At 50.6% G+C, this 12,740-nt stretch overlaps 1 protein-coding gene across 1 annotated transcript in view; it reads right to left on the bottom strand.

The window, feature by feature from the left end:
* Nucleotides 1-12,740, bottom strand: part of LRP8 (LDL receptor related protein 8) — a 95,329-nt gene that overhangs the window by 35,605 nt on the left and 46,984 nt on the right. The window contains exon 5 of the mRNA XM_014588127.2: nucleotides 4,812-4,940. Within this exon, the coding sequence (XP_014443613.1) occupies nucleotides 4,812-4,940 (129 nt within the window). The remainder of the gene's footprint in view (nucleotides 1-4,811; nucleotides 4,941-12,740) is intronic.

Here is a 12,740-nt window from a genome sequence, read left to right as displayed (position 1 = left end):
TGCCATCGCCGCAGTCGTCGTCGCCATCACACACGAACACGGCGGCCAGACACGACCGATTGCCGCACTGGAACTCGTGCGGGGCGCACACTGCGCGGGACAGAGAGCCGGTCGGCCCGCCAGGCCCATCCCCGGCCGACCCGGCCCGCTGGCCCTGCTGCAGGGGCTCGGACCCTCGCCTAGCTCCCGCTGCTGGGAGGAACTGTGGGCCTGAGGTCAGGCACAGCCAAGGTGGGGTGGGTGGGTCCTATCTGGGCCCTGCCGTGGACACTCAGGCCAGGTGACCTTGGGCATGAGAGTAGAATTCCTGCCCCACTGCTGGCAGCTCGATGGGACTGGAAGGGGGCTCTCCAGCCTGGGACCCTATGATGTCCCAGGACATGATCTGGGCCTTTCCAGGGAACAGGGCCTGGGGCCGTCTCCTTACACCAAAGCTATGGATAGCATAAGCTGCAGGATTCAGTCAAAGCCCACCCCCACACTCCCCGCCCTGTCCCATAATGTCACCTCTGAACATCCCCAGCTGGAGCCACGCCAGACCATCCGCTGGGCCCAGGGCCCACATTGCCAGCTCTAGGCATTGGCTGGAGCTGCTTGGTCTGTGCAGAACCTACCTCCTGCCCACCACTGTCTGCACACTTTGTAAGATGCCTTCTCATCCTTCAAGGACCCAAACCCCACCTCCTTCACAACGCGCTTGGGAAAGCTCCCTCTGCCTGTCCTGTGCATCCCCTCAGAGTCTGCTCAGTCGTCTGAGCTTCGAGTCTTCTGTCGGCCCCATGATCACAAACGGCCTCAGGATCACCCTCCTTTGTCCTGAGGGCCTGCAGAGGGTGGGTGTGCAGTAGATGGGACCAGGCCTGGGTGTGCGGAGTACCTAAGGCATCCACAGTAATTAAGGGCATAGTTCATGGCCCTGAGGTTCACCTCCTGCCCCTGAGCTTCCCCTTCTGTTGGGCTGGTCTGAGCACAGGGCAAAGGAGCACCTTCTAGACCAGCCAGCCTCACTGCCAGCTTATAGATGGGGAAACTGAGGAGCAGTCAGCCTCTGGTGAGACAAGAACCAGAACTCGGGTCCGAGGCATTTCCCACCTATGCTGACTCCTCCTCTCAGCTTTTGTGGTTTTTCCTCTCTCTTCCTAGAGTGTAAGCTGTGTTCAGAGCAGCAGCTTCCTGGCCACCTTCCCGCTCTCAGACTCAGGCCAAGAACAGGTCTGGGTCAGGGCATGGATGCAGTGGCTGTAGCCACAGATAATGTGGCAGCACCAGATCTATCCACTAGGGGGCGCCCAGAGTCCGTTTTTATGTTCTGATGTTTTAAAATGTCAATTTTCATTGTTTTTGAACATGAAATTGTGATGTCTTCAGTTTCACAATGTAGGCAGCTCCTGGCATGTGTTCTGACAGCTCTACCACATTTCTGACAGTTGCAGGTTTTTTTCCCCTTCTGGGCTTCTGGGATGTTGGGGCATTAGTGGGAAAAGCACATGCTCCTTGGTACCAGTTCCCCCAGATTATGCTGATGCCCAGATTAGCTCCCCTCCTGGCAGGAGGGCTCCCTGCCTCCTGAGCATCTGCATAGGAAATGCTTCTTAATACTGAGGTTTGAGGCTGACAGTCACTTTAAGAGCCATCATTTTAGGCCTACTGAGGCTCAGAGACTCACGTCTGGCACGCACTAATGGAAAACGCTCTGAGAGATGAGAGAAGGGAAGGTTCTTTTTCCTCTGCCCAGGTGGCTTGGCGCTCTGGTAGAGAAGCCCAGGAAGACCTTCTAACACCCCTGCCCCCTACAATTAATGGGGGCTGCTCTGGCCCCAGCATGCTCTACTTAGAGAGACTCAGACTCTCTGCAGGAGTGGTTGATACGAACACGGCGGCCAGACACGACCGATTGCCGCACTGGAACTCGTGCGGGGCGCACACTGCGCGGGACAGAGAGCCGGTCGGCCCGCCAGGCCCATCCCCGGCCGACCCGGCCCGCTGGCCCTGCTGCAGGGGCTCGGACCCTCGCCTAGCTCCCGCTGCTGGGAGGAACTGTGGGCCTGAGGTCAGGCACAGCCAAGGTGGGGTGGGTGGGTCCTATCTGGGCCCTGCCGTGGACACTCAGGCCAGGTGACCTTGGGCATGAGAGTAGAATTCCTGCCCCACTGCTGGCAGCTCGATGGGACTGGAAGGGGGCTCTCCAGCCTGGGACCCTATGATGTCCCAGGACATGATCTGGGCCTTTCCAGGGAACAGGGCCTGGGGCCGTCTCCTTACACCAAAGCTATGGATAGCATAAGCTGCAGGATTCAGTCAAAGCCCACCCCCACACTCCCCGCCCTGTCCCATAATGTCACCTCTGAACATCCCCAGCTGGAGCCACGCCAGACCATCCGCTGGGCCCAGGGCCCACATTGCCAGCTCTAGGCATTGGCTGGAGCTGCTTGGTCTGTGCAGAACCTACCTCCTGCCCACCACTGTCTGCACACTTTGTAAGATGCCTTCTCATCCTTCAAGGACCCAAACCCCACCTCCTTCACAACGCGCTTGGGAAAGCTCCCTCTGCCTGTCCTGTGCATCCCCTCAGAGTCTGCTCAGTCGTCTGAGCTTCGAGTCTTCTGTCGGCCCCATGATCACAAACGGCCTCAGGATCACCCTCCTTTGTCCTGAGGGCCTGCAGAGGGTGGGTGTGCAGTAGATGGGACCAGGCCTGGGTGTGCGGAGTACCTAAGGCATCCACAGTAATTAAGGGCATAGTTCATGGCCCTGAGGTTCACCTCCTGCCCCTGAGCTTCCCCTTCTGTTGGGCTGGTCTGAGCACAGGGCAAAGGAGCACCTTCTAGACCAGCCAGCCTCACTGCCAGCTTATAGATGGGGAAACTGAGGAGCAGTCAGCCTCTGGTGAGACAAGAACCAGAACTCGGGTCCGAGGCATTTCCCACCTATGCTGACTCCTCCTCTCAGCTTTTGTGGTTTTTCCTCTCTCTTCCTAGAGTGTAAGCTGTGTTCAGAGCAGCAGCATAATGTGGCAGCACCAGATCTATCCACTAGGGGGCGCCCAGAGTCCGTTTTTATGTTCTGATGTTTTAAAATGTCAATTTTCATTGTTTTTGAACATGAAATTGTGATGTCTTCAGTTTCACAATGTAGGCAGCTCCTGGCATGTGTTCTGACAGCTCTACCACATTTCTGACAGTTGCAGGTTTTTTTCCCCTTCTGGGCTTCTGGGATGTTGGGGCATTAGTGGGAAAAGCACATGCTCCTTGGTACCAGTTCCCCCAGATTATGCTGATGCCCAGATTAGCTCCCCTCCTGGCAGGAGGGCTCCCTGCCTCCTGAGCATCTGCATAGGAAATGCTTCTTAATACTGAGGTTTGAGGCTGACAGTCACTTTAAGAGCCATCATTTTAGGCCTACTGAGGCTCAGAGACTCACGTCTGGCACGCACTAATGGAAAACGCTCTGAGAGATGAGAGAAGGGAAGGTTCTTTTTCCTCTGCCCAGGTGGCTTGGCGCTCTGGTAGAGAAGCCCAGGAAGACCTTCTAACACCCCTGCCCCCTACAATTAATGGGGGCTGCTCTGGCCCCAGCATGCTCTACTTAGAGAGACTCAGACTCTCTGCAGGAGTGGTTGATAGCATTTATATCGGAAGAAGCATCTGATTATTGTGGGGGGACCCGAGGGGATGGGGCTAGGGAATTGTCATTGGCCAATGAGTCCCTGCAAAATTATCACAGTGGAAGAAATGAGCCACTGCCATCACTGAGGCTTTGCAACTGCAGATCCCAGCCAGGATCTCCCCCAAGCCCAGATGCTTCCTGCTTCAGACACATCAAAACTCCAGACTTAGAATCTCTAAGTGCTGTGACTCAGAAGCCTCTGGAAGAGATGGCATTTCCCCCAGGCCAGGAAAGATGGGTAGGATGCAAATATAGTGGCTGGGGCAGGGGAGTGGGAGTGAGTGCCTGGCAAAAGCCCTCCTGCGTGGCTGCCTGCATCTCAGCCCAGCCTCACAGCCTAGCAGCAACGACCAGTCTGTCTCCTCCACCGACCACGTGCTCCCAGAGGGAGGACTGTGCAGGATTCACCTCCTTGTCGCTTCCGGAGCCTGGCTCCAGGCCTGACACACAGTAGGTGCCCATCGAACTGAAATAAGTCAAGCCCTGCCAGGCTCCCCACTGGCTCAGGCCCTGCTGGCCTGCTCCCTGGAAAGGAGATAATCCTGTGCTTGAAGCTCAGCGATGTGTAACTGGCCCAGTGACCACTTCCATCTGTCCCCGCTGAGGCTGCTGGGAATTTCTTTCCCATCCTGTGACATTTGTGCTCCAATATGAGATTTCAGCAACAGTCGTCCTTCACACCTCAGGAATCTGTCCCCCTCCTTCGGACACTGCTGGCACCCTGGCTCAGGCCACCTTCTTTTTCCAACACAGTGCCCAGTCCCCCTGCCCTTGCTTGGAGATTGTCGACTTGTGGAATGGATGAGCAGATGTCAGGCATGGTAAAGAGTTCATGGGCTCTGCTGTCCAGACCTGAATCGGAATCTCGGTTCCACTGCTCAGCCTTGGGTGCTTTTCCTCCCTTGTCTGAGCCTCAGTTTCTTTACCCATAAAATGGGGATGATAATGGCTACTTATGAGGTGGTCGTGAGGATGAAAAAAGAAAATGTCTCCAAAGTGCCTGGCCATGACTAGTGCCCTGATCAGCATCCTTTCCTCCACCTTCCAAGCCCCCAAGGAGAACCAGGATCCTCCCCAAAAGTGACTGCTGACCCCCAAGGTTGCCTGACTAGGTATGGCAGACCCTGGATCGGACCCAGACTCACAGGTAGCACAGCCAGCCTCGTCCGCTCCACCCTCGCAGTCCTTCTCCCCGTCACAGCGCCAAGATGCAGGCACACACTTGTGGCCTGCGGGTCCACAGCTCAGCTTCTCTGCAGGGCACACCTGCTTGGCTGTGGAGACAGACATCCATGCAGGGCTTAGCCAAAGGGGACACAGGGCACGGCGCCAACCAGTCCTACCACCTGGTTCCAGCCACCTGTCGCAAGGCTCTGGGAGGCCGTCAGGGTCCTCTTGTCCCGTATCTCATTTCTTCATCTGAGAAGCCCCTGTCTGCATCCTAGGGCTTCCCAAATCCTCAATCTGGCTCCACCACTGCCCTAGCACTCTTTCAAAGCCCCCTGGTCTCTGGCACTTAGGTCCTCCTTGCCCACCTCTCCTGTGTGCCCCTGCCACCCCATCAAACCTCCCCGTTAAAGCTGCAGGGTCACACAGGAGGGTCCACATGGAGCCACTCTTCGCTGTCATTTCCCAGCTGTGTGCTGTGGGTGAGATATGTGCCAACGGGGCCTCAGTTTGCCTCTCAGATCAGCAACGCCATCATCTGAACCTGCAGATCTGGAGGGCTTTTCTAGGCACTAACAGCTGCACACCGCCCCCACCCCCACCCCCAGTGACGGTCTGAGCCTTGCTGAGAGCGGCCACCGTGTGGAAGATCCAGCGGGACTGCAACAGCTATAATTACTGCAGCGCAATCAGAGGCTGACTCAATCAGGGGCCTGAAGCCCCAGGGCTGATTCTCAATTTGGAAGAAAGAATGAGAACCCTGTTTAAGGCTGGGGGCAGCTCTTATCCTGAACCTGCATGACAGGCCAGAGGAAACAGATACATCGCAGACCTCCACGCCTGGCTCCCTACTTCCTTCCAGGGTGTACAAGAGGCCTGATCGCAGTGGTCTTAGATGTGCCAGGCAAGGTGCTAGAAGGTTCCATTTAATCTTCACAATAACCCGCATGTGAAGATTATGTTCTGGCCTCCAATATGGAGGCTGGATTCGAATTCTAGCTTCCATACTCACTGTCTATATGACCTTGGCCAACAATTCTTATTTCTGTGTCAAGAAAGTGGGAATATGGGGCCAGCAGGTGGCGTGGTGGTTAAGGCGCTGGAATTCCCACGCGGACGACTGTGGTTCAAGCCCTGGACCTGGCAGCTTGCTCTCTCTCTCTCTGGCAACTCATGTGAAAAAAAAATAATAAAGTGGGAGTACTACTATTAATATTGCCTGTCTCATAGGACCGTCAGGCTGTAAAGCACCTAGAACACCCAGCTCAGTGCTCACTAGATGCTACCTGTCGTTATTTCCCATGTATTATCAGATGAGGACTCTAAATTTTTTTTTTCTTTTTATGGAGAGGTTTTTGCTATAGGCCACGTGCGCTCACCAGAAAGACAGAGAGAGACAGAGAGACAGAAAGCGAGAAATCACCCCCCAGGGGGATGCCACGCCACAATCCTTTCTCTTCCATTCTCCTCTCAGGGTCTTGGGCATGTACGCATATGCACCCGGCGTGAATTTAAGCCACCGGGTCCGGGACTCCCCGCGGTCGACTACATGGGAGTCCAGTGACACAGCTATTACGCTAACTGCTGGTCCCAAGGACTCTGAAATTTTTAAAAAATGTTTTAAGAGTTTTTTGCCTTAGGGCATGGGCAGTCACTGAGTACTTGTTGAGCACTGCTATTATGGGACGGTGATAAGCACAGAGTTCTAGTCCCACAGCTGGCCGAAAGCATGGTGTGAGGATGCAGCGTCTGATCCCAGGGACAGGCATAGTTCATCTCCCCTGGAAGCCAGTGGCCTCCTCATGCCTCACCCTCAGTGTTGTTTCTAGTACCAGCACACTGTCCTCTCCTTTCACTTCCATCAGTCAGACAAGAGGCCACAAGGAAAGGGCACAGATAAGTGCGGGTGGGGAGGGTGGTCGGAGTCGAGGTCCCCGGACACTACTGTGCTAGGGGAGAAGAGTACCTTAGACACCCATGTGTGGACCCCAGAGTGACCCACAGGAATATACTTCATGACAGGTAAAGCAATCCATTGGGAATAGAGGATTCATTTTGCAGAAATTTTCCTTTACAAATAACTGTTGGGTAGAGCTCTGGAAAACACTGACCTCAAAGACCTTTTAAAGAGGTGTACACCAGGGGCCAGCAGTTAGCGTGATGGCTATGTTGCTGGACTCCCACATAGTCGACCACGGTTCAAGTCCCGGACCCTGGCTTTCTGTCTCTCTGTCTCTCTCTGTCTGTTTGGCAAGTGCACACGCCCTATAGCAAAAACCTCTTAAAAAAAACAAAAAAAGAGGTGTACACCAGGAGCCAGAGGGTGGTTTGGTGGTTAGGGGCTGGACTCCCACATGGATGACCATGGTTTGAGTCCTGGACCTGGAGACTTGCTTGCTTTTTTTTTTCTTTCTGGTCAAATTGAATAATAATAATTAAAAAAATACTTCTAATGAATAATAATAAAATTTTTTTAAAAAGGTGTACACTTTGGGACTATAGTTCTGGGTGGTGAAGGGGGACTGGGAGTTGGTGGAAGGGGTCCTTCGAGGGCGCCTCTATCTCCATACTGCAAAGACCTCAGGGAAGCACTTTGGCTTCTGGAGCCACCAGAACACCAAGGAGCTGAGGAGACCACTGTCTCCCAGAGGACCTTCTGGTCAAGCGGTGAGTGGCAGGTGAGGGAGCTACTGAAGTGCAGGTTCCTGACCTACAGCTCACATGGTCTAAATCCGGACCTCGAGGGCAGAGCCTGAGAATCCACATTTTCATACCTCCTGACCCCTAATCCAGGTGACTCCCACACCTCCATTTGAGAACTTCTAGGTCAACATTCTGCATGTCTGAAAGGTCAGTCATCTCTTTTAAATTCACTCTCATAAATGTGAGACCAGTGTTTCACACCTTTGCAAGCCCCCAGGAGAACTGGATGGTGACCAGTGACCAGTTAGCACAAGCCGGGCCTCAGGAACACAGCCTGACAGGAGAGTTGGAAGGGAGCTGCAGTTACTGAGCCTCTCATGAGCTCCATGCCGGATAGTTTAAGCTTGCCCATGCTATGGTCTGAATATCTGTGTCCCCCGAAACTCATGCTGGAATTTAATTCCCAAGGTGATGGTGTTAAGAGGCGGGGCCTTGAAGAGGTTAGTGTCCTGAGGAAGCCCCAGCCTCTTCAGCCATGTGAGGACAGAGCGAGAAGGTATCATCTAGGAAGAATGGGCCCTGACCAGACACCGGATCTACTGATGCCTTGATCTGGACTCCCCAGCTCCTGTTGTTTATAAATTACCCAACCTGGGACCTGTAGATGGTGTAATGGTCATATCACTAGGCTCCCAAAGAGTCAATTGTGGTTTGAGTCCTGGACCCGCCGGCTTGAAGCTCATGCCAGGCACATGCGCTTGTGTGCTCAAAGCCCCAGGAGGAGAGTAGAGGAGAGGGGGACTGCTGCATGGCCATCTCCCCTGGGGTTAATTTCTCACTTCCTGTCTCTCTGGTGAACGCACAGTACTTATAGCAAACATCTCTTTTTTTAAAAAAAATTATCCAATTTAAGATACTTTGTTATAGTAGCGAGAATGGACTAAGATACACCTGTGCCCTGCAGCTGTAGGCCAGGAGTGCGAATTCCACGATACCACTGGCAAAGATCACCATGTCCACGGAATCTCTAGAGTGGAGTAGACAGCAGTCCTGCAGGTAAGTACTCCATTTTACAGAAGAGGAAACTGAGACTCAGCGAGACACGGCACCCGAGACGGAATCCAGGCTCCTCTGACTTTCCATCAAACCCCACAGGCCAAAGAATCATCTCCAAACTCTCTGCCCCAAAAGTGCAGGTGACTGAATTGGCCCTTCACCTTATGCATCACCTCCGCGGGCCTGGTTGTGCAGACCCCAGAACAGTAGGCAGTCGCTTGAACTTTTAATGAATATTTATACAGTTAATTGCATAACCTTTCAGCAAGGACAATGATGAAACAATCCGTCTGCTTCCTTTCTTTATAATTAATAAGACATTTGCTGTGTCCTTAAATAGACAGCTCTAATTACAGGCTCTTGAGGATTTAGCAGTGCCTGATACCAGCGCCCCCTCCCCCACACAGCCTTGGCTCTTGGCATCCAGGCCATGAGAGGTCACAGAGGTCATTTGATAAGCATCCCAAGGAGCGGCAGGAGACTGAGGCCTAGAGAAGGGAATGGACCTGCCTAGGGTCACATGGATGAATGCCAGGTGTCCCCACTGCCTGTCTCTCCTGGAACATCATTGTCGCTTGTGATGTAACTCTCCCCGAAAACTGGGACTTGAACCTGGCTCTCTAGGCTCCTAGGTCAGGCCTCCCCACTGCATAGCCTGGGGAAGTTGGTCTGGGTAAGTGCTGACATGGTAGTATTTCCCCAGGTGGCTCCTATTTTTACCTCTGTCTTATGAAGGAAGAAAGCCAGAGGGTAAGTTGTTTGTTAGTCTCGTGAGAGAGGGGCCAAGTTGGCTTTCTCCCTGGGGTCCAAACGCACTGCTTGTTACCACACTGAACCACTGCCCATGAGAAAATGGACCACCTCTGGGCTGGAGTGGGATTACTGAGGGATGGGGCCCACTAAGCTTCTGCTCAGACGGGTTCTGCAAGATGGCCGTCCGATGTCCTCTTTCAGGGTAACTGAGGCCCGAGGCCCCAGGCCCCAGGAGCAAGACCATGGGTTGTAGTCAGATAAACCTGGATATAGAGTTCATTGACCAACGTGAGGTCTTCAGGTAAGTCATTCAATCTCTCTGTACCTTGGTGCCCCTCATCAGAAAATGGGGTCGAATCGTCTCCTCAAGTTGGTGGATGGTTTAAATGAGGAAACATGGAAACCCCTACGCTCAGATCCTGAAACAAACTCGGAGAAGACAGTTGTGTTTGTTTTAGTTCATGAAATGGAAATGGCTGGTGGAGGGGCCTGGTTTCCCCTCTGGGGATGTACACCAGGCCACGTGGCCTACCACAAGCAACACAGCCTCGTGCTCTGGGACAGAGCCCTGAGGGGTGCCTTTGGCTTGCTGTCTGAGGACCCCAGGTTCTGAGGGGCAGGCTGAGGAGCACCACTGTTTCTCCGACACGGGAACTCTCCACAGTCAGCGAGTGGGCTTGCAACTCCATCTTGGAATGGCCGAAGGCAGTGACAGATTCCTGGAGAATCCTGCCCCAGAAATCCAAATCCACTGGTACTTTCTCCAATTCATAAATGTGCAAATTAACAAAAAGGGAAATGTCTGTTGAATAAAAGAATGAATGTATTTGGCGGCTGCGCATTGATCGGGCAGGGAAAAGCTACAGCGTCAACTCACAGGAGAGTGAGCAGCAGTCAACCTCCGCATCAGGGCTGCTAGCTCCCAGGGCGCCAGCGACTCAGGCAGCGGGAAGTACCAGTGTCCCGCAGTCCAGCCTGCCCCCAGAGGCACGGATGGGACCATCCCACCATGTGGTTAGGCTCAGGCAAAATGCTTCTAGCTGGGTCAGTCCCCACTTGCTGTGTGAGTCCAGAAAAATCTGAGTTTCTGTTTCCTGGCCTATAATAGGAAAATGAATAAATCCGGGAGGGAGAAAGATTCTAAGGCATGGGAAGAAATTCCATATTCAGTAAGTAGCACCCAGAATTCCAACTTGCTCACCTTGGACCATCCTCCCCTGTCCCAGCCTCCAGCCCACATCCCTCCCAACAGATGCCTGAAGGTGGGTCAGAAGCTGTCCCCAATCAAGTGAGCTATAATTAGAGCTGAAATGCTATTTTCATTAGGCAAATGTTCTGGGCTTTCCCGCTGTGACTCCTGGCTATATCTGATAGGGACAGAACCCAGAACCAGAGTAAACAGGGTAGGAGCAGACAACATGGCTGGGAGGGAGGGGGAAGGAGACACAAGAATTAGAACCTGCTCTCGTATTCCTCTCCCTCTCAGTGTTGCCCATCTCATATATATATATATATATATATATTTTTTTTTTTTTTAGAGAGATATTTTTGCTATAGGGCATGTTTACTTGCCAGAGAGACAAAGAGAGACAGAAAGAGAAAAATCACACCCCAGGGGGGATGGCTATGCCACAACTCCCTTCTCTTCCATTCTCTTCTTGCAATTTGGGGCATGCACACACATGCACCTGACACTTCAAGTTTCCAGGTCCAGGATTTGAACTATGGTAAACCATATGGGAGTCCAGAAATGTAACCATTATGCCATCTGTTGGTCTCTTTCCTGGTGATTGTGAATAATACTATAATAAACATGGATATAAAGTATTTTTCTGACTGTTTTCCTACCCTTTCAGTGAATAACCAAGAGTAGAATTACTGAGTTGTACGATAGTTCTATTTATAGGTTTATGAGGAACCTCTATGTTCTCCACAGAGGTTGTACTAATTTAAATTCCTACCAACAGTGTAGAAGGGTTTCCTTTTCACGGCAGCCTCATTAGCACTTGTTCATTTGTTTTTTACTTTTTTTAATCTTAGTCATTCTGACTGAACGTAATTGGTATTTCATTGTGATTTTAATCTGCATTTACCTATGATAAAAGATGTCGAGCATTTTTTCATATGCTTTTTGCCCATTCCTATATCTTCTTTGGAGGGTTGTCTTTTTGGCTCATTTGCACATATTTTAGTTGGATTGATTACGTTTTTGGAGGTAAGCTGCTTCAGTTCCCCGTGTATTCTGTTATCTTTCTCTTCTCTGAGGCATAGTTTGCAAATATATTTCCCACTCTAAGGGTTGTCTCCTCATTCTAATATTTTTTAGAAATATAGTGGACATTCAACGACAGTATTAAATAAATATATGTCTGAGTCTAAAGTTCATCATAAAGGACTAAGATGGAAATAGACATATGGAAGTAACCTATGTATACAGGTACTTTTTAAAATCGTGTCTCTGGGTGAAATCACTTAGAGAGTAAGTGTAGCCAGAGAAAATAAATGGCTCAAGAATTTCAGGGAGAAGAACCAGCTTTTACTGTGCTGAAAAACAGCAAAGAGAATCTTTCCAGCAAAATGAAGTGATCAATTTTGTAAAGTAATAATGTCCTAGGACGCAAAAGACATTGGTGATCTTGATATTTTTTCTAAGTTTCTGACAAAATGTTTTTGTACTGTTTCTTTAAGTGCTGCCATTGGCAATGAAATATATGATTTGGTCTTTAAAAAATAACAAATGACTCTTTTTCATTAATTCATGATAGAACATATGTGCACATGAGTGAGATAGGGAGAAGCACCCTCCACAGTGTTTATTCATGTTATGATCATCTTCTTCCAGTACTTCAGCATGCCAGAATCCTGGGCATGTGTACATGCGCCTGGCTTGTTTTCAGGATGATCGAACCAGAAACTTAAACCACTATAAGCATATGGTTTCCACTTCTGCCATTCAGTATTCTACTGGTTGGGCGATAAAAGCTGGATGGAAACAATTCTTATTTAATGGCTAAATTATATTAAAATATATTGTGTGAATATATAATGATATGAGAGCTGGTGGCATGGTTATTAAGGCAGCTAAATCTCACATAATTGACTCCACTGTTCAAGTCCTAGAGTTGGCAGCTTAGAAAACATGGCTGGAAGAAACATTTAACAAACACAAAAAAGAAAAGATATCTGTTGATGATAATGTTTATTATAATGTCTTGGACTAGACTAACATGCATTGTGTTTATGCTGGGAAAAATCAGTGTATATGCTGTAATGATGTACAGTGATTAAATGTAACTTTAATATATATGCATATATATATATATATATATTACATAATAAAAATATCCTTAAGGAAAAAAAACCATAAAACATGACTGTCACACGCATGTGTACTCAAAATCCCAAAAGGAGAAATGGGGAAGGAATTGTGAGGGTGACCGACCCCATGGGTGAAT

This window comes from Tupaia chinensis, unplaced genomic scaffold (genome assembly GCF_000334495.1).
Source record: "Tupaia chinensis unplaced genomic scaffold, TupChi_1.0 Scaffold000259_1, whole genome shotgun sequence".
Classification (NCBI taxonomy): Eukaryota; Metazoa; Chordata; class Mammalia; order Scandentia; family Tupaiidae; genus Tupaia; species Tupaia belangeri.
The sequence above is the reverse complement of the archived record's forward strand: the minus strand, read 5'-3'. Positions and strand labels throughout refer to the sequence as shown.